Here is a 22,027-nt window from a genome sequence, read left to right on the forward strand (position 1 = left end):
AGAGACTCTGATTCTAGCGATGTATCACTTTCATGGCTTCTTGCTGCAGTTTATCTGCTGCATTTCTACCAGTTATTTTAACACTGAGATGTATCACCCTGCCCACACCACTGATTGGCAGATTTTTGTGTACACTGTGCATAGGCAGAAAGCTTCCAATCAGTGACAGGGTTCTACAGAGCTCATGAATTGAAGGACAACATGGCAGTAGGTTTACTAGTCTTTTATAGTGATGATGTCTTACTGATAAAACAGTGATTTTTATCAAAACTACCACAAGCAGCCCAGTAAGTAACACATTGTTGGAATCAGGATTTCTGCCTCTACGGTATGATGCTCTCAGATTAAGTGGCAAAAATCTGTTGACGGATTCCCTTTAAGTGCAGTAGTCAAATATGGCAGGCACTAGACACTACTAGCAAAGCTGTCTTGGAGAATAAAAAAGTACAGGGTTGTACGATCCCTTCAGTTCAGGGTATTACTGGCAGCATACATATATTCGTGTATGGTTTTTGATAATGACTGTAAATATTTTGACATTGTTTTTGTTGTTGCAGGTAGGATACTATCTTCTTTGAGCAAGGATGCCACTCGTTAAAAGAAACATCGATCCCAGGCATTTGTGCCACACTGCCCTGCCGAGGGGGATCAAGAATGAATTAGAATGTGTGACAAATATTTCTTTGGCAAATATTATTAGGCAACTTAGCAGCCTGAGTAAGTATGTTAGTATTTCTATACTTCTCTTTATGCATACACTATATACTGTGTAGGCCTGTGGAATATACAGTGGGTACGGAAAGTATTCAGACTCCTTTAAATCTTTCACTCTTTGTTCCATTGCAGCCAATTGGTAAATTCAAAAAAAGTTAATTTTCTTTCTCATTAATGTACACTCTGCACCCCATCTTCACTGAAAAAAAAACAGAAATGTAGAAATGTTAGCATATTTAGTAAAAAATAACTGAAATATCACATGGTCATAAGTATTCAGAACCTTTGCTCAGACACTCATATTTAAGTCACATGCTGTCCATTTCCTTGTGATCCTCCTTGAGATGGTTCTACTCCTTTATAATACATATGTATGTGTATATATAGATAGATAGATAGATAGATAGTATAAGACCTCACAGCTCACAGTGCATGTCAGACCAAATGAGTATCATGAGGTCAAAGGAACCGGCCAAGGAGCTCAGAGACAGAATTGTAGCAAGGCACAGATCTGACCAAGGTTATCAAAAAGTGTCTGCAGTACTCAAGGTACTGTATATTTAAACAGTAATGCAAAGGGAAAATAGTGTTTTGTATACCAACCTGTCAGGCTTCATATATTGTTTGTAGCGCACTGGATCTGGTAAGGAAGCTAATTATGAGTTTAGATTAATGTCAACCAAACTCGCAGATTTTGGTGGGACCTGCCATCTGTCTGATGTGGATGGAAGTGTCCGGACTCTCCTACGATGTATGATGAAGGGGATTCGGGCTGTTGGATTTTCATATGTCCAAACGTTATACTTAGCAGTGTCTGGCAGTGGTTTACTCCACTGTCCCTATTGAGAACACATGCACACGTGTGTGTGTGTGTGTGTGTGTTTGTGTGTATATAGGTATAAATATATGCGTGTGTGTGTGTACTGTAGATATAGATTTATGTGTGTGTGTGTGTGTGTGTGTGTGTATATAGATCTAAATATATGCGTGTGTGTTTGTATTTAGATGTGTGTGTGTGTGTGTGTGTGTGTGTGTGTAAATATTAGACAAAGATAACACAAGTAAACACAAAATTCAGCTTTTAAATGAAGGTCTTTATTATTAAGGGAAAAAGAATTCCAAACCTACAGGGCCCTGGCACTCACCATCAATTAAAATCTTCCTTTATTCATGAAGTTTAAAACACGACCGCAGGTTGAATCGGGAGCGGTTGAAGTGCAGAGGAGCTGGAAACAGTTATAGTCCTTACCGAGATGCATTCTCAGCCTGCTGCCATGTTTTAAACTTCATGAATATAGGAAGATTTCAAGGGACGGTGAGTGCCATTTTTTTCTTCTCACACTCCAAAATATTTGTCTGAAGAATGTTCTACCACACTGAATGCTCTTGGGCATAGTGTATAAACATGCTACAATGGCCTTCTACCTCTCGTGACTTGTCTCCCATTGAGCACATCTGGGAGTCATTTGTCGACAATTGCAAACGAAGCTGCCAGCAGCGGATCTTGATTATTTGCGTGCCCAGGTGCATTCAGTGTGGCAGAACATTCCTCAGACAGCCATTGTGCCTGGTTTGTGTGTTTTTTTTTGCTTTTTTATTTTGTTTGCACCCAACTCATTATTCTATTTGTGCCTTTTAAGAAATCTATTTTATATGTGCTCGTTTGTTGTTGTTTTTTTCTGCTTTTTGGGCAAAGGTCAGCAATTCCAGATGTTTTTGCCTGATTCTGTATACAGAGTCCTGTATAGCTCCTTCCTGCTGGATCCATTTCTGGCTTTAGATTTAAAAAAAAAAAATACACATCAGACTACCCCAAAAAAGGCATATATGTTTTAAGCCAGAGAATGCAGAATACCAAAAAGTCTTTTTGCATCTTTGCCCAAAACCTGTCTTTCCGTGAAATGATTAAAGATAACATTTTGGTAAGTGGTGTTTAGGCTTCGTCTGACTGCAATGGGTCCAGGTATCACACATTCTTATAAGCTGCTCATCTGGTTGTACTGCACATAAGCGTTGTTTCTGCTGTGGCTATGAAATGGTTATATAGTCACTCATTGTAGATTGGGTCCGAGCTGCCAAGATTCAGCCATTCAGAGCTGCCAGCACCGTGGATCTCTGGGAGGTGTAAAACCAGTCATTATCCTCTTTACTATCTCCAGTATGGTGATTACATTTCAGAATGCATTTTTTGAAATGATTCTTTCTGGAATAATTTGGTGGTTTGTGCAGTGCAACAAATTGGTTAAATAACCGCCATGAAGCACAAAGGGCTGCCAGCTGTCAAAGAAGGAAAGCTGGAGAATAATAAAATCAGCAGGTAAAAATTCAATTAGAGCGATGCTAAAAATATGGTAATTCATTCTGCAAATTAAGATCCAGCTGAAAATGTATTGCTCATATGACTTTAACATTCAGCATATATCTATATTTCACGCAAAACATTTTGTATCATTTAAAGAGACTCTCACCACACCAGGTTTTGGCTACCTCATCTGAGAATATCACAGTGTAGAAGTAAAAACACTGATTCAAGCTATGTATCACTTACTGGACTGCTTGCTGTAGTTTTGATAAATTCACAGTTTTATCTGCTGTAGATCTAGCAGTTCTCTGAATTCTGAACAATGTATAACGCTGCCCAAACCACTGATTGGCAGTTTTCTGCCTGAACAGTGCATATGTAGAAAGCTGGCGGGGTAAGATTATACATCGCTCATGAATATATAGGACTGCATGGCAGCAGGTTACTAGTCCTTTAATGATAAAACAGTAATTCTATCAAAATGACAGCAAGCAGCCCAGTAAGTGTCACATCGCTGGAATTAGGGCTCTTTCTCTCGACAAAATGCTGCTCACAGGTTGTATTTTTTTAGATGAAGCGACTTTATAGTATGTTCATATGTTCAGTATTTGCAGCAGAAAAATCTGCTGGAAATAATGATTTGTTGGCGGAAATGGTAAACCTAAAATACATGCGTTCTCGTGACTTTTTTGTGCCTTTTTTGCATGTGTTTTCCCATTCATTGGAGTGTGTGAAATCAGCAGCAAAAACGCTGAAAGAATTGACATACTGCAGATTTAATTTGGCTGCAAATTTGCCAGGAAAAAATAAGTAACGTGTGTAATGAGACTACAAGGATCTCTTTCACTTTGCTGGAATTAGGAAATCATTCTGGTTTTTTCAAAAATCTGTGCAGAAAAAAAAACCATGCACCCTTACAGAATGGTATTGTCTGGCGTGTTGGTTGCTTGTAGTATGACATGGCTACCATTTTGAAGATGGGAATAATTTGTGGATATCTCCAACGTTGATATGTATGGAAGATGTAAATTCTCAAGGATTTATTCAAACACGTGGTTTTTATCCAGCGCGTTTCAAAGTGTCAAGCATGTCTTCTTCAGGAAATAACACATACAAGCATCAGACAGAAAGAACCTTGTACATCTGATGCTTGTATGTGCTAATTTCCTGAAGAAGAAAAACATGCTTGATACTTTGAAACGCTTTGAATAAAAGCCACATGTTTGAATAAATCCCTGAGAATCGATGGCGTTCGTATGCAGCAGTACTGGAGGTAACCACAAATCATTCCTATCTTCATGCTTGTCAGCTTTACAACCTATGGATCCACAGCATCTGTACAGTAATTTAAAGCCGTAAATCAGGCTAGTACACGCTGATAAATAACTCCCAATTTATGTCAATAAGACCCGATTTGTGCTACTTTCTCCCAAGTGTTTTTTCATGGCAACCATTTTTTCGATGTTTGGAAACATGTGTCATGTCATGTCTGGTTTTCTTCACTTTCACATAATAGGTTGCGAGTGTTGGTGAAACTGGTAACACTGGAGAGAAGCACAGAATTCAGCAGCTCGAACAATGACCGTTTTGGGTCTTGTTTAGGCCACGTTCAGTATTTGGTCAGTATTTCACAGTAGTATCTGTAAGCCAAACCCAGGAGTGGGTGATACATCCGGCAGTGGGGACGTGTTTCTATTATACTTTTCATCTGACTCTTCTCCTCCTGGTTTTGGCTTACAAATGACCCAAAAAAGTTCAACTTAAACATCCGTATTTGCCAACTTACAAAATAAATCTAAAACTTTATATTCCAGTTCACAGCCGGAACATCCATGTCAGTCCTTTGCCGTGGATGACTGTATGACACATGGTAGCGGTGAAGGCTTTGCTCAAGTCTCTGGTCTGTGTTTAATCTCACACAGACAGCACCTCCTGCTCTGCTGCTTGCAAACCAACACTGACACACCCAACCCTTACCTGAAAGTTTAAATGGGAATCGTGGCCATGGGCCACTTCCAAGACCCGACTGGAGGGAGAGATCCGTCCCACTACCTTCCCACAGATCCCTCCAAAAATAAAAGCCCATGTCAGGTTTTCCTAAATCTGACTCCGAGCTTGACCGAGTCCACGCTCGCTTTCATTTTGCGTTCTACAGCTATGGCTGTAATTACAACACTCTCCAGCGGGTTCAGTATGTTACGCACATGCTGGGGGACACCTCTCCTATGATTCCCATCACTGCCTCACACTGGATGCAATTGTAGCAAACCCCCAGCTGTGATTGCAGAATGTCGTTTTTGAAAAATGATGAGCAATTGAAATTTAAAAAGGCAAGATTTATTAACAGGGTTAGTCCTTTATAGACAATGTTCGGGCCCGAGGGCAATTTATTATAGAATAATAATAAACCATGCTGTACTCTCCTTTCCCTGGTCCACCAGGGAGTGGCACTTGCAACTCCTGGTGTATGACATTGGCTACTGCGCCAACATCATGTCGACAGGAAGAGGCAAACTTGGGACCGGATATTTTTGGTAAAAAAAACAAGAAAGTGCAACCTGTGAATTTATAAGGTTTTTGGTTGTAGAAAATCAATGTTCAGGTTATGCTGAGTCTCTGCTGCTGCTCACATTGTATGTTGTCTACAGTGCTGATATCGCGTCAATGGCGCTGCAGCCATTCTGTGAGTTCAGCGGCTCTGCCCGAGTAGATGGCACAAGCTGCGCAGATAAGCGTTTGAGAATTTAGAGGACCTGTCACCAAGTGAGAAATGGCTCATTTTTGTTCTTATTTCACTGCTTCCCTAAGTAAACCATTTTTAAAAAAAATAATCAAACAGAGATACGGGGCTTTTTACTTGGCAAAGAGCATAAAAATTAGCACTAAGGGGCGGTAATAATGCAGAGCAAGTTAAAGACAAGAGAATCCTGTGAGCCACAACCCTTTGGTAAAGATCATAAAATTAGCCCCAAGTAAAATTGATCACAATTTGCAAATCTGACAGAAAGAAAATTGTACATTGTGTGTGTGTAGAGGTAGCCTTGTTTTTAAGGAAGGAGAACCCCTATAGGAGCATGTGTAGTAGTAGTCCATGCAGGCCATTGGCTGTATGCGCTGCTGCACATGCTTTATACTGAGTATATAGACTAATAACCCATACACATTTGTGTGAAGTCTGCCAAACCTGCGCTTTTTCGCAACTAATGTGTATTGAGGCTTCCTAACTCTAAGGCCACATTCACATAATCAGTATTTGGTGAGGTTTTTACCTCAGTATTTGTTCACCAAAACCAGCAGTGGGTGATAAATACAGAAGAGGTGACGGGTTTGTATTATACTTTTCCCCTGACTGTTCCATACCAGCTGAGGTAAAAAAAACCTCCTCAAATACTCAACGTGTGCATGTGACCTTCCATTCTATGTCGGGATAAAGGATGGGACATGTTTCATTTCTCTCCCAGCGCTGTTAGATATCATCATTTTTCCGTCTTCCTATGCAGAACACACGAATTTGGAGCTGAACCAAGCGTGCCTCAGTTCTGTAGCTGTCTAGGGTGCACGGGCTCCATGGTTAGTTCTCTCTAATCAAAGCACAAGAGAGAGATCACTCAGTTCTATCTCTTCGTTACAAAGTGGATAAATCTCTCGAGGTGAAATTCAGACTGCACTCGCAGTGTATTTTAATTTGAGGTTTTGTTTTATCCTTGGAATTTATGCTGAAGGACAACTAAATATTTAAAGGATTTCTTCTTACATTTTTTTATACATTTTATGGCCACCCTAAAATCTAAATAATTTTATAATAAAGCAATTATTAAGTCACATTAGTGCACAATTAATTAGTTTTACAGAAAATGAACTGGAATGGTTTACTTAGTAGGATTTTTTTTTGTTTTTACCCTTGTGTTATGCTGGGTGAGCACTAGTCTCTTTGGTAAAAGGGACCTGTCAGCAGGCACATGTACTGTGAAAAGGTTATCTTTATAGATAATCTGTCACCCCCCTGGATTTTTTTTGCCTATTAATATAGGCACACAGCCAGGAAATAGGATGGTTGAATAGTCATACCTGTATGCCCATATCTGCAGTCTTGATGTGCAAAAATCTTTTTATATTCTGTTATGGTAATGTGTTCTTCCAGGCTTCATGATGTGCAATGCCCGGAAGAAAACTCTGCCTCCAGTCTGTGTTTACATACCCCCTCCCATCAGCATCACAGGACCCATTGACGTGTATTGCTGGCGCCGGAATCCCGCGCCAGATCCCTGCAAAAGCGCGCTTATACGTACTTTTTCCACCCTGCTATAGATATTGGCTCCAATTTGTTCTTCTGCGCAGGTGCTGGCGAGTCACTGCTACTTCAGTTGAAGAACAGTGAAGCCAATGCCCATAACATGGCGGAAAAGGTACGTATAATCGCGCTATTGCAGGGTGCAGGATTCCGCGGCCCGCAATACATGTCACTGGACCCTGCGATGCTGACAGGAGGGGGGGTGCGCAAACGAAGACCGAAGGCTGAGTTTTCGTATACGTACCACATGCCACGGAGCCTGGAAGACCTCATTACCATAACAGAATAAAAGACAATTTCTGCACATCAAGACCGCAGATATGGGCATACAGGTATGACTATTTCACCCATTCTATTTCCAGGTCATGTGCCCATATTAATAGGTAAAAACGTCCCAAAGGTTGACAGATTCTTCTTAAAGGGAAGGTGCCACCAGTTTTCTTGTAGTTTGTTTTTTTGTGAAATTAAGCTTAAAATAGTAAATAAAATGTACTAATGCAATGTTTGCACTGTTTCCAAACATTTCTATATGAAAAATATTATAGATTTTCTTACAAATATATATATTTACCACTAGGGGGAGCATTTTCCGTTTTAGACCTCAAGCAGCTATAGTGAGACTTACCAGCTTTACTGTTAGCTGGAAAATTGGGGCAGTACCTGCTGACATCACCATTTCCCTCCCCTTTTGGGTGGTCTAATATCCCTGGGGCAGAATGAAGAGCAGCATCACAGGGCAGAGCCATTTTGTGTGTGACTGCCCTGTGATCTGCTATCACACAAGTGGTGTGTGTTAGTGATGTGTCGTTCGTGAACGAGCCAATACAAAGAGCCGGCTCCCTGCTGTGAATGAAAGGAGTCGGCTCTGCAGCGTGAGTGAGCCGAGTCTTTTTTTTTTTTTTTTTTCTTGTCTGGGCCTGGCAGCTTCTCAGATTCAGCCAGTGAAGTGTGACTGTGACTCATGTGGGAGGAGCAGACAGCAGAGAGGTAGAGTGGAGTCTGTGGGCTGTAAATAAATGCATGTGAGTTACCATGTGACCCAAAGAAAGGGGCAATATTACATTATTATCTCCATGGGAGATCGTCATGGGACACTCGTGGATTTCTGCGGACAGGGAGTATATTGGTTGTTTGTTTTTTTCATATTTTTTACAGATGACACTGGCTTCGGGGAACAAAATGACAAGTAATGGTGAGTATGTAATGTATGTTTAATGTACTGTATGTCTATATGTATGTATTGTAGGTATGTATGTATGTAGCATGTATGTAGCATGTATGCAGTATGTATGTACAGTTAGGTCTTGCTCTTGGGCATAGTGTATAAACATGCTACAATGGCCTTCTACCTCTCGTGACTTGTCTCCCATTGAGCACATCTGGGAGTCATTTGTCGACAATTGCAAACGAAGCTGCCAGCAGCGGATCTTGATTATTTGCGTGCCCAGGTGCATTCAGTGTGGCAGAACATTCCTCAGACAGCCATTGTGCCTGGTTTGTGTGTTGTGTTTTTTTTTTTGCTTTTTTATTTTGTTTGCACCCAACTCATTATTCTATTTGTGCCTTTTAAGAAATCTATTTTATATGTGCTCATTTGTTGTTGTTGTTTTTCTGCTTTTTGGGCAAAGGTCAGCAATTCCAGATGTTTTTGCCTGATTCTGTATACAGAATCCTGTATAGCTCCTTCCTGCTGGATCCATTTCTGGCTTTAGATTAAAAAAAAAAAAAAACACATCAGACTACCCCAAAAAAGGCATATATGTTTTAAGCCAGAGAATGCAGAATACCAAAAAGTCTTTTTGCATCTTTGCCCAAAACCTGTCTTTCCGTGAAATGATTAAAGATAACATTTTGGTAAGTGGTGTATAGGCTCCGTCTGACTCCAATGGGTCCAGGTATCACACATTCTTATAAGCTGCTCATCTGGTTGTACTGAACATAAGCGTTTGTTTCTGCTGTGGCTATGAAATGGTTATATAGTCACTCATTGTAGATTGGGTCCGAGCTGCCAAGATTCAGCCATTCAGAGCTGCCAGCACCATGGATCTCTGGGAGGTGTAAAACCAGTCATTATCCTCTTTACTATCTCCAGTATGGTGATTACATTTCAGAATGCATTTTTTGTACAGTATGTATGTACAGTTAGGTCCATATATATTTGGACAGAGACAACATTTTTCTAATTTTGGTTACAGACATTACCACAATGAATTTTAAACAAAACAATTCAGATGCAGTTGAAGTTCAGACTTTCAGCTTTCATTTGAGGGTATCCACATTAAAATCGGATGAAGGGTTTAGGAGTTTCAACTCCTTAACATGTGCCACCCTGTTTTTAAAGGGACCAAAAGTAATTGGACAATTGACTCCAAGGCTATTTCATGGGCAGGTGTGGGCAATCCCTTCGTTATGTCATTCTCAATTAAGCAGATAAAGGGCCTGGAGTTGATTTGAGATGTGGTGTTTGCATTTGGAAGGTTTTGCTGTGAAGTAAACATGGGGTCAAAGGAGCTCTCCATGCAGGTGAAACAAGTCATCCTTAAGCTATGAAAACAGAAAAAACCCATCCGAGAAATTGCTACAATATTATGAGTGGCAAAATCTACAGTTTGGTACATCCTGAGAAAGAAAGAAAGCACTGGTGATCTCATCAATGCAAAAAGACCTGGGCGCCCACGGAAGACAACAGTGGTGGATGATCGCAGAATAATCTCCATGGTGAGGAGAAATCCATTCACAACAGCCAACCAAGTGACCAACACTCTCCAGGAGGTAGGCGTATCAATATCCAAATCTACCATAAAGAGAAGACTGCATGAAAGTAAATACAGAGGGTTCACTGCACGGTGCAAGCCACTCATAAGCATCAAGAATAAAAAGGCTAAAAACATCTAAAAAAGCCAGAACAGTTCTGGAAGAACATTCTTTGGACAGATGAAACCAAGAACAACCTCTACCAGAATGATGGAAAGAGAAAAGCATGGCAAAGGCGTGGTACAGCTCATGACCCAAAACATACCACATCATCTGTAAAACACGGCGGAGGCAGTGTGATGGCTTGGGCATGCATGGCTGCCAGTGGCACTGGGTCACTAGTGTTTATTGATGATGTGACACAGGACAGAAGCAGCCGAATGAATTCTGAGGTATTCCGAGACATACTGTGTGCTCAGATCCAGCCAAATGCAGCCAAACTGATTGGTCGTCGTTTCATACTACAGATGGACAATGACCCAAAACATAAAGCCAAAGCAACCCAGGAGTTTATTAAAGCAAAGAAGTGGAATATTCTTGAATGGCCAAGTCAGTCACCTGATCTCAACCCAATTGAGCATGCATTTCACTTGTTAAAGACTAAACTTCAGACAGAAAGGCCCACAAACAAACAGCAACTGAAAACCACCGCAGTGAAGGCCTGGCAGAGCATCAAAAAGGAGGAAACACAGCGTCTGGTGATGTCCATGAGTTCAAGACTTCAGGCAGTCATTGCCAACAGAGGGTTTTCAACCAAGTACTAGAAATGAACATTTTATTTAAAATTATTGAATCTGTCCAATTACTTTTGGGCCCTTTAAAAACAGGGTGGCACATGTTAAGGAGTTGAAACTCCTAAACCCTTCATCCAATTTTAATGTGGATACCCTCAAATGAAAGCTGAAAGTCTGAACTTCAACTGCATCTGAATTGTTTTGTTTAAAATTCATTGTGGTAATGTCTATAACCAAAATTAGAAAAATGTTGTCTCTGTCCAAATATATATGGACCTAACTGTATGTAGCATGTATGTAGCATGTATGTAGCATGTATGTAGCATGTATGCAGTATGTAGCATGTATGCAGCATGTATGCAGCATGTATGCAGTATGTATGTATGTAGCATGTATGTAGCATGTATGGATGTATGTGTGCAGTATGTATGCAGCATGTATGTAGCATGTATGGATGTATGTGTGCAGCATGTATGTAGCATGTATGTAGCATGTATGTAGCATGTATGTAGCATGTATGGATGTATGTAGCATGTATGGAGTATGTATGGAGTATTTTTTTTTTTCATTGAACACATTAACCGGATGATGGGACTATTACTGTCCCATCATTGGCTAATGTGTCAATCACTGTCAGTCTAGCAGGCATCGTCCGATGGGACTTGTAGTCCCATCGGACGATGCTTGCACACACGCATAGAGACCCCCCCACAGAATGCAGGGGGGAGAGGAAGGAGAGCGACACGGGGGGGGGGGGGGGGGGGGGAGAATGCAGGGGGGAGAGGAAGGAAGGAGAGTGACACGGGGGGAGAGAATGCAGGGGGGAGAGCGACACGGGGGGGGGGCAGAGAATGCAGGAGGGAGAGCGACACGGGGAGAGGAGGAAGAAGGACACGGGGAGAGAATGCAGGGAGGAGAGGAGGAAGAGCGACACGGGGGGGAGAGAATGCAGCTTGATCTCCGGGACTGTGTGCAAGTGGGGAGGCGGAGACATAGCAGGAAAAGCACCCAGGGAGGGCAGCGTGTGAGGAGCAGAGGATGTCTGCTCAGAACGTGCAGTGCCTGGAGTACAGACAGAGGAGCAGGGAGGTAAATCACCCGCCCTCCCCACTCTCCGGCTCCAGTCAGTGCTTCTGTCCTGCAGCGATAGAGAGCAAGTGTATCTGGGCAGATAGCACTGGGCTATAGTAAAATGGCGGCTAGTCACACCTACAGCAGTGAGTTGTGCAGCCCACAGAGGCATGCCCAGCTCACTGCTAATGCCTCTTCAATGTTATAGATAGGGTCCGGGTGGTCTATTATCTCCTATATCCATGGGGTGCCGTAATATGACACTGCTAGTGTCATGCTACTGCTGTGAAACCAAGATGTCAGCCCCCTGTTCCTTCTTTCTACTCGTATAACTCAGGAAATCTGTTTTACATGCATTCAAATCTTGGTTATAACAGCATGTTATGCTACATTACATTCATTAATTAATGATCTACAAACGCGGTACCTTACCTTTAAGGGCTTATAAAGAGTCTTGTCTTTCAGCAGTTTTTGCCAACTGAACAGTGCTTTCAGCTTTCTGGATGGTACCAATTCCAACAGGTTTAGATAGATGGGTATAACCTTGCATGGCATTCGGCTTTATAGTTATTGCAAAATAAAGCAACCGTTCTAATGTCTCTGTCTCCTTACATGTGTAAAGGGAGTCTGTCACATCAGCCTCAAATTAATTCATTTATGCATTCATTGATTGACAGTGCTTGCTCTGGAGAGCTTAAAAAATTGAATCCTCAGCCTTGCACACATTGACGCTGTATTAGCCAAAGACACTTGCAGTGCCAGTTCAGGTGTGCTTGGATCCCTCTGTCTGCAGTAGCCGCTCGCTGCACACATGATCTCACAGTGGATGGTGGCTAATGCTGACAGGCAATGGAGATGAGAGCACAGCAGCACTGACACTGCAGGAGCTGAGCGCACACTTACTCCTTATCCTATGAAGATGAGCCCCCCCACCACTGCGTGATCCTATGTGCGGCAAATAGTCTCTGTACAAAGGAGAGGAGGATGAGGATGCATCTACACACAGTGACAGTGTGTGTGTGCCCAGCTCAAGCAGCGTCAAAGAGTGCTTGCTCTCATCTCCCTCTCATGCCAACATTGTTCGCCTGCTGCTGTGTGATCCTGTGTGCAGAAAGCGGCCGCTACATACATAAGTGGGATAACAACGCATCTGCTCACTTACCCTGTGTGTACAATTGGCTTTTGCAGCGTCAGTGTGTCCAGCTCTGAGGATTATTTTCAAGGAGAACTCCACAGTGAGTGCTCCCCATCAATAAGGGAGGTGCGGAGGATTGTAATTGAGGAAGCAGACCTGAAGCTCTTGGCCAAGACAGGAGTACACCAAAGAACTAATATATATATATATAACACAATGAGAGAATACAGTGTGAATAAATGTTTTGCGCCTTATTGATTTCTGACTATTATTTGCATGTTTGTCAAACTTAAGTGTTTCAGATCATCAAACTTATTTATATATTAGACAAATATAACACAAGTAAACACAAGATGCAGTTTTTAAATGGGGGTCTTTATTATTAACCTAAAAAGAAATCCAAACCTACAGGGTCCTGTGTGAGAAAGTGATTGCCTCTAAACCTTTTAACTGGCTGGGCCACCCTAAGCGGCAACAACTACAAGCAAGTGTTTGCGATAACTGGAAATGAGTCTTACAACGCTCTGGAGGAATTTAAGCCCACTCATCTTTTGAAGAATTGTTGTAATTCAGCCACATTGGAGGGTTTCCGAGAGTGAACCACCTTTTTAAGGTCATGCCACAGCATCTCAATCTGATTAAGGTTAGGACTTTGGCTAGGTCATTTCAAAGTATATTGTTTTTCGTAAGCCAAATAGAGGTTTACTCGCTGATATGTTTTGGATCATTGTCCTGCTGCATAACTCAAGTGTGCTTCAGCTTGAGGTCACAAACATATGGCCGGACATTCTCTTTCAGGATTTTTTTTGGTATAGAGCAGAATTCATGGTTCCATTTACCACAGCAAGTCTTCCAGTTCCTAAAACAGCAAAACAGTCCCAGACCATCACACTACCACCATATTTTACTGTTGGTATTATGTTCTTTTTCTGAATTGCTGTGTTACCTCTATGCCAGATGTAATGGGACATACACCTTCCAAAAAGTACAATTTTTGTCTTGTCCACAGAGTAGTCTCCCAAAAGTCCTGGGAATCCGCAAGATGTTTTCTGGTAAAGCTGAGTTGAGCCTTTATGTTCTTATTGTTCAGCAGTGGCTCTCGTCTTGGAGCTCTGCCATGCAGGCAATTTTGCCCAGTCTCTTTCTTGTGGTGGAGTCATAAACTCTGACCACAACTGAGGCAAGTGAGGTCTGCAGTTCTTTGGATATTCTTGTGGGGTCTTTTGTGACCTCTTAGATGAGTCGTCGTTGCGCTCTTGGGGTAATTTTGGTCGGCCGACCACTTTTGGAAAGGCTCACCGCTATTCCATGTTTTTGCAATTTGTGGATAATGGCTCTCACTATAGTTCACTGGAGTCCCAAAGTATTAGAAATGGCTTTATAACCTTTTCCAGACTGATAGATCTTAATTACTTTGTTTCTCATTTGTTTCAACATTTCTTTGGATCGCGTCATGATGTCTAGCTTTTGAGAAACTTTTGGTCTACATCACTTTGTCAGGCAGATCCTATTTAATTGATTTCTTGATTTGAGAATAGGTGTTACAGTAATCAGGCCTGGGTGTGGCTAGGGAATGTGAACTCAGGAAAGGGGCAAACACTTTTTCACAAAACTGTATACACAACTATGTTTTTTTATAGGAGAAAAGTCCTCTATATTAATGTATAAATAGTTTAATTTGAGTTTTGCGTGTGACTGACACTCTTTAAAATTTTATGAAAGAATTCAATAGATCTTGGGGTTAATTTTTTTTGTATAATATTTACAAATTCAATGCACACTATAGTTTGTGTGCTCCCCAGTTACATACACTATACAGGCAAATGTACAGGGACAGCTACTCATTATACCTAAAAGAGCTTTTCTGACACCCCATTCTAAATTTACCAGCAGTGATATGGGCTTGGACTCCCCATTGCAGCTATGGCATCTTCTACTGTTCTGGAGTGTGCCCATGTGAACGTTCAGCACTTGTAAGGTCAGACAATAAATAAGGATTAGAGTGTTCACAGGTTGAGGTCATAACTGAAGTTCTTCCATACTAAATTCACCCAGCCATGTCTTTATGGATCTTACGTTGTACATCAGGGTACAGTTACTCATAGCTCCCAACCATCCCGGACTCTGCAGGACTGATTTAAGGGCTGACTAATAATAATACTACTAAAAATAACAAAAATTGATTACAAAAAGTCATACTTTTTTTTTTTTTTTTGTCTCCCCGGGACTCGAACAGACAACCTCTATTATAACAGGCAGGAGCTATTGAGGCACAGGCTCTAGTGATGTGAGAAAATGTTGTATACTTGATCTGTATTGCAGCCACTAACCTCACAGGCCGATTATACTGAGACATAGAGACATACTGTACATATCGGTGTATTTTTATGTCTTTGTATTCTAGAGGGAGAATAAAAGATTTTTTTCTTCCTATAAAATTACTAAAAAAATAATGAAAAACAATTACGGTGCATGAATATCATTTTTATTTCACTTTAAAAAAAATAAATAAATAAATAATCCCTTTAGTGGAACTAAGTGGCCAAGGCCAATCCATGGAAAACAACACCATATCATTACCTAGCATCCACCAAACGTTACAGTAGGCTCAATGCAATCAGGAGGGTCACGTTCTCCTGGTATTTGCTAATCCAAGAATCATGTATCAGAGAGAGGACCGTGATCCATCACTATGTACTGTAGAACATGTTTCTACTACTCCAGAATCTAGTGGCTGTGTGATTTACAGGTTGAACTCGATGGACTTGTATCTTCCTCAATCATAAAGCTTTTAAAACTATTCCATCTAATGTGCTTGGTGATGTAAGGCTTCCATGCTGCTGAACTGTCATGGAAACCCAAGCCATGGTGGTTTGTTCTTTAATGTATTACTGTTCTGATAAAGTATTCATTGTAGTAAGGTAATACTGTTCTTTAATGTCAATTTTTTTTTTATATTTCAGGTAAATATGCAGAAGATATATTTGGGGAGCTCTTCAATGAGGCGCACAGTTTCTCCTTCAGAGTGAACTCCCTACAAGAACGTGTAGACCGGTTATCAGTCAGTGTGACACAGTTAGATCCTAAAGAGGAAGAACGTAAGTTTTCTATCAAGTCGTTAATTCTTGTTTCAGTTTTTCCGCCTTCATGTTCTCCCACTTTTTCATCTTGGCATCTTGTGTGCCTATTTTAGTGCATAACCTCTTGCATTTTTTTAGACTGCCCCGGAAAGCAGAAATAATTCTCCTGACATGCCAGCACAGCTGGACAATTGCACGCCGCTATTGTCTGATGTTAGCACATGAAATAGGTCATCTTCAGTTCCACATTCCGCTGTACTTAATTAAACGATGGAGAGAAGCATTACAGTGGCGTTCTGTGCCTATTGGGTGGAAATTCTTGTCCTGTGTATCTGTGTGTGTACAGAATTTCTTGTAGTCATCCAAACCCCTGAAGCTAAAAAACACACAGAAATGTAATTGTCCTATGCTTTTCTCTTGGCATTTTCATTGTAATCAAGGGCACATCATGTTTCATTATATTCATTCTGTCCTTTAAATTGAATGGCTTTTCAATGAATAAGTAATTTTTTACCTATTGTAATTGTGCTAATGAGATGTCATAAGGGTTGACTCTTCTGTGCCATCAGCTGAGGTGTTTGTTGAAATGTATGTTGTATATACTTTTGCTAAAATTAAAGGACGATGTTGTCAGAAAATGACATCAAGTGTAACTGTCACTTCGTACAGCAGAGGCGAGCTGCCACTGTGCCAAATCAACTGTGATCAGCTCTCTCTGTGCGTGATCAGAACTGATCCGCTCACCTGATCGACTCTGGCCCTTGCTTTTTGATTGGTCCGGATGTTGGCTCCACTACCACCAAAGTACCGTATTTTTGGGACTTTAAGACGCACCGGACCATAAGACGCACCCCAAATTTTGGTGTGGAAAATAGCAGAAAAAAGATTTGTATAAGATGGGGGTCCGTCTTATTGTCTGATTTTATGGTATCTTACCTGAGGGCTGGCGGTGGTACAGAGGGGTCACAGAAGGCATGAAGTGTGGCAATGCTGCAGTCCCGTGGTGTGATGCTGTGGGTCCGGTGTCAGTGGTGAGGCAGAGCATGGAGCAGGATCCCTTCCTCAGGAAGCCAGCGGCAGAAATGTGGCGATGCCGTGGCCCAGTGTCCACGTGAGCAGAGCCGAGTGGATCAGCAGTTTCACTGCAACCATCATCCTGAAGCCGTGGGCCTCCGGAGGCCGCATGTGTAAAGATTTGAGATCTTGGCAGCCATTTTCCTGAAGCCGAGTGCCGCTGAGATTTCAATCTCTGCACGCGCGGCCTCCAGCTGCCATTTTCCTGAAGCCTCCGGCTGCCCACGGCTTCAGGAAGATGGCCGCAGGGAAACCGGTGATGCACTTGGCTCTGTTCGCCATGGACACCGGGCCATGGCATCGCCACATTTCTGCCACTGGATCCTGAGAAAGGGACCCTGCTCAGGTGCACTCCGCATCACCCACTGCCGCAGCATCGCCACACCTCTGCTGCCGCCGGTTCCACTGCTACACCACTGACGCAACTCCCCTGTAAGCCTGCGTTCGCACTATAAGATGCACCCCCCATTTTCATTTTTAAAAAGTGTCTTATAGTCCGAAAAATACGGTACCTGATATGCGTCGGTGAAACGTCAAAAGTATTATGAAGCAATAAGCACACTTTTATTAGGTACTTATGCGTCCAAGGTCTTGAAGAGGTTAATATCGAGGTTCATGATCAGAAGAAAGTTAATACCAGTCTTGTAGCTTTCAATAATTTCTATTAATAATTAAATTAAATATATGTTCTAATTACTCTTATTTTAAAGAAAGTGAAAACCAATATTCCACTTGACAGCAGCTAAAACTGGATAAAGAAAAACTAAAGAAATGGGCCAAAACACCTGTTGGTATAAGTGCAATGTATAGGTGCACATTCACACTGTGGCCATAAACAGACAAAACCTAGGATAAAAACTATGAGTAAATACCCTGCAGTCGGTAACTGAATAGTTCGAGTACATGGAAATAACATAGGGTTCTTGGTAAATCTTATTACATGTAGCTTTGCACGGGCAGGTGCAAAACCCGCTCTGCCTCCTTCTATTTTGAGGTCGGCACATAGTAAGGTGAGACAATATAGGTAAAATTATCCTGATTGGGGTACACCTTGTCGCGGTGGGGTGGGATTTTACACTTTTTTTTTTTTAAGATAAAACAACAGCAGGAATTGTACTTGAAAGGCAAGGTTTAGTGTCTGAATGTTAAAAATAAATTCTCAATTTCAGAAGGTTTATGAAGCTCTTACTGTGAAAAACTATTGAGCCCGTTAGTACGGTAAATTGTCATCTATCTGTTTTGAGCTATAGTCTTATGGCCAAGTGTTTGTTGTTTGCATGCTACTATGTAATCTGAAAAGATGCTTAAAAGCATAATAAATAGGAACGCTGGCAGTGGCACATACCTTGTGAAAAAGCTTTGAGGTTTTCCAGTGCTGTCCTATGATTGATGAAGAATCCAGTGGGCATCACCCAGACTTTGGTGGATGCCCTGTCTGCCTTGTATCTATGCCCCTCTGTCAAAGATTGACATGCATGAGGTCTTCAACTTCACCCACACAGCCATCAAAGCAGCACATGTGTGAGATTTGCCAGCTGTGTACATCACTGAAATACAGAGGGGCAGTGCTACAAGGCAGAGAAGTGGTGCCTAGCAGGGTCCACAGATGCTCAACACTCATTAGCAAACACTCGACAACTTCAACACTTTTCAATAAGGTCTGTGGCACTGCCAGGGTTATTAGGAATAGATTAAAAGGCTGAAGAACATGATGGCAACAGCTTTTATTGGGACAATCTGTTGATGTGTTCCCTTTTAGGCACATTAGCTACTTGGGCTGTCAAAATGATCAGTTGCTCTTGTACATCATGTGCTTCAATGTTTAGATGATTATAAACCAGACTGAATGCAACTGCATATAATAGCCTATATATAACATTCAGATCAGTTGTTTCTCCTCACCGATAAGGTGAAGATCGTATTTTTATTGAGCCCGGGTTGGGGAACACAGCAAATTTATCTATACTGTGTAGAAAACAATTCTGAAACTAGTAATGTATTGGATTACATTTATGGTTCTCCTGGGCTTGGGTGTCCAATGGTTGTGCCTAATTAGTTTTTGTGCGTACAGAAATAATTGTCATTTTATACAAAAATCCTTTAATTTACTTGGTTGGACCACCCACTGGACTCCTAAGCCCGGAATGAACTTTAGAACTTTTTCTCCAAAACTGTATATCAATTTGCTATTCTTCTACTCAATAGAAATACATTTTTAATAATTTCATAGACAGTTATAGATGCTAACTATAGACCTGTCTCTAATCTTCCCTTCATCTCTAAACTCCTCGAACGCTTGGTCCACACTGGACTTATCCGCTATCTCTTAGATAACTCTCTTCTCGACCCTCTTAAGTCTGGTTTCCGCTCTTTACTCTCTACTGAAACTGCCCTTACTAAAGTCTCTAATGATCTACTAACAGCTAAATCTAATGGTGGCTACTCCATTCTGATTCTCTTGGATCTCTCCACAGCATTCGATACTGTGGATCATCAGCTCCTCCTCACTATGCTACACTCAATCGGCCTCAAGGACACTGTTCTCTCCTGGTTCTCCTCCTATCTCTCTGACTGTATTTTTTGCTGGTTCCTCCTCTCATCTTCCCCTTACCGTTGGGGTTCCTCAAGGATCAGTCCTAGGCCACCTCCTCTTCTCGTTGTATACTGCCCCTATTGGACAAACAATCAGTAGATTTGGGTTCCAGTACCATCTCTATGCTGATGACACCCAATTATACACTTCTTCCCCTGATATCACGCCTGCCTTCTTAGAAAACACCAGTGATTGTCTTACCGCTGTTTCTAACATCGTGTCCTCCCTCTAAATGAAACTGTCAAAAACTGAACTCCTTGCATTTTCTCCCTCTACTTATCTACCTTTGACTGACATTGCCATCTCCGTGTGTGGTTCCACCATTACTCCTAAGCAACATACCCGCTGCCTTGGGGTCATACTTGATTCCAAGCTATCTTTCACCCCCCACATCCGATCACTGGCTTGCTCTTGTTATCTGCACCTCAAAAACATTTCTAGAATTCGCCCTTTTCTTACTTTCGACTCTTCAAAAACTATCTGTTTCTCTTATTCATTCTCGTCTGGACTATTGTAACTCTCTACTAATTGGCCTCCCTCTTACCAAACTCTCCCCACTCCAGTCTGTCCTGAATGCTGCAGCCAGGATCATATTCCTCACCAACCGTTACACCGATGCCTCTACCTTGTGCCAGTCATTACACTGGTTACCCATCCACTCCAGAATCCAGTACAAACTTATTACCCTCACCCACAAAGCACTCCATGGCTCAGCACCACCCTACATCTCCTCCCTCATCTCAGCCTACCACCCTACCTGTGCCTTCCATGTTGCTAATGACCTCAGGTTAGCATCCTCAATAATCTGAACCTCCCACTCCCATCTCCAAGACTTTTCACGTGCTGTGCCAATGCTTTGGAATGCACTACCCAGGTTAATACAATTAATCCCCAATCCCCACAGTTTTAAGCGTGCCCTAAAAACGCATTTGTTCAGACTGGCCTACTGCCTCAACGCATTAACCTATTATTATCCCTGTGTGACCCATTCACAAAAAAAACTTAAACCATAATGAGATCCCTTGCATCATGCATTTAATAGCCTTCTGTGTCTGTACTGTTACATATTTAGGCTGATAACCGGTTTATGCAGCTTTACATAAACACTCGATCTTTACACTATGGCTGGTCCAAACAATGAAAGCAATTGATACCATCCACCTCTCGTGTCTCCCCTTTTCCTCATAGTTTGTAAGCTTGCGAGCAGGGCCCTCATTCCTCTTGGTATCTGTTTTGATCTCTGTTTATTGTTATGCTGTAATGTATATTGTCTGTACAAGTCCCCTCTATAATGTAAAGTGCTGCGAAATATGTTGGCGCTATATAAATAAAATTATTATTATAGATGTATATTAGGTCAATGAAGGATAAAGTGTTGTGTTTAACTTACACTTTTGCTGAGTGACAGGCTTTCTTTGCTCATATCTAAAAACAATATTACCATATGTGCTCAGTGGATTGTCTCCAACCCTGCTTCTCACTTCTCCATTCTCACAGAATGTAGTCTCACTCTCACAACTGAGGACCAGATGCTACAATTGCATCTCTCTCCTTTCCAGAACTGACCAATATTCCTCAGCTACTGAAGTATGACACAAGCACAATAAAGAGCATCTGTTTTCAAAATTCTCTATTTTACGTCTTGGCAAAAGTTAGTTTAGACCGAACTAATAGGCTTTATGCGGTACAAAGTCATGGCCAAAAAAGTTTTGAGACTGACAAATTTTGGTTTTAACTAAGTTTACTGCCTCAGTTTTTATAATGGCAATTTGGAAATTAACTTCATCAGAAAAAGAACAACATTTCCACTGATTTTCAACCCCACCACTAATGACTTGCTTGCTAAATAGTTTCATTGATCTTCTCGTTAGCGCTGGAGTAACTATTAAGGATGTCGAGGCAGCTGGTATCACTCTGTCAGACTGATTGAATTATACCAGCTGACTGGTTGCTATAAAAGAAGGCTGGAGCTTAAAATTATTTGCTTCTACTGTCAACCATGATCACCTTCAAAGAAACACGTACAGTCATTAATTTGCATAGAAAGGGATTTGCAGGCAAGAATATTGCTGCTCCAAGATTTCTACTTAATCAAACATTTATTGGCTAATCAAGAACTTCAAAGAAAGAAGTTCAGTTTCTGTGAAAAAGGCCTCAGAGAGCACGTAACCTCCAGCAAGTGCCAAGATTGTCTCCTAAAGAGAATTCATCTATGGGATTGATTCAACATCAGTGCAGAGCTTGGTCAGGAATGGCAACAGGTTACAATGCATCTGCTT

At 41.5% G+C, this 22,027-nt stretch overlaps 1 protein-coding gene across 4 annotated transcripts in view; it reads left to right on the top strand.

Moving 5' to 3' along the window:
* WASF1 (WASP family member 1) overlaps positions 1-22,027 on the top strand; it is a 134,582-nt gene that overhangs the window by 75,955 nt on the left and 36,600 nt on the right. For all 4 annotated transcript variants that reach the window (XM_077289554.1, XM_077289555.1, XM_077289556.1 and 1 more), the window contains exons 2-3: positions 558-717; positions 15,965-16,099. In XM_077289554.1, the coding sequence (XP_077145669.1) occupies positions 585-717; positions 15,965-16,099 (268 nt within the window). In that variant the 5' untranslated portion in view covers positions 558-584. The remainder of the gene's footprint in view (positions 1-557; positions 718-15,964; positions 16,100-22,027) is intronic.

The sequence above is a fragment of the Ranitomeya variabilis genome, chromosome 2, assembly GCF_051348905.1.
Source record: "Ranitomeya variabilis isolate aRanVar5 chromosome 2, aRanVar5.hap1, whole genome shotgun sequence".
Classification (NCBI taxonomy): Eukaryota; Metazoa; Chordata; class Amphibia; order Anura; family Dendrobatidae; genus Ranitomeya; species Ranitomeya variabilis.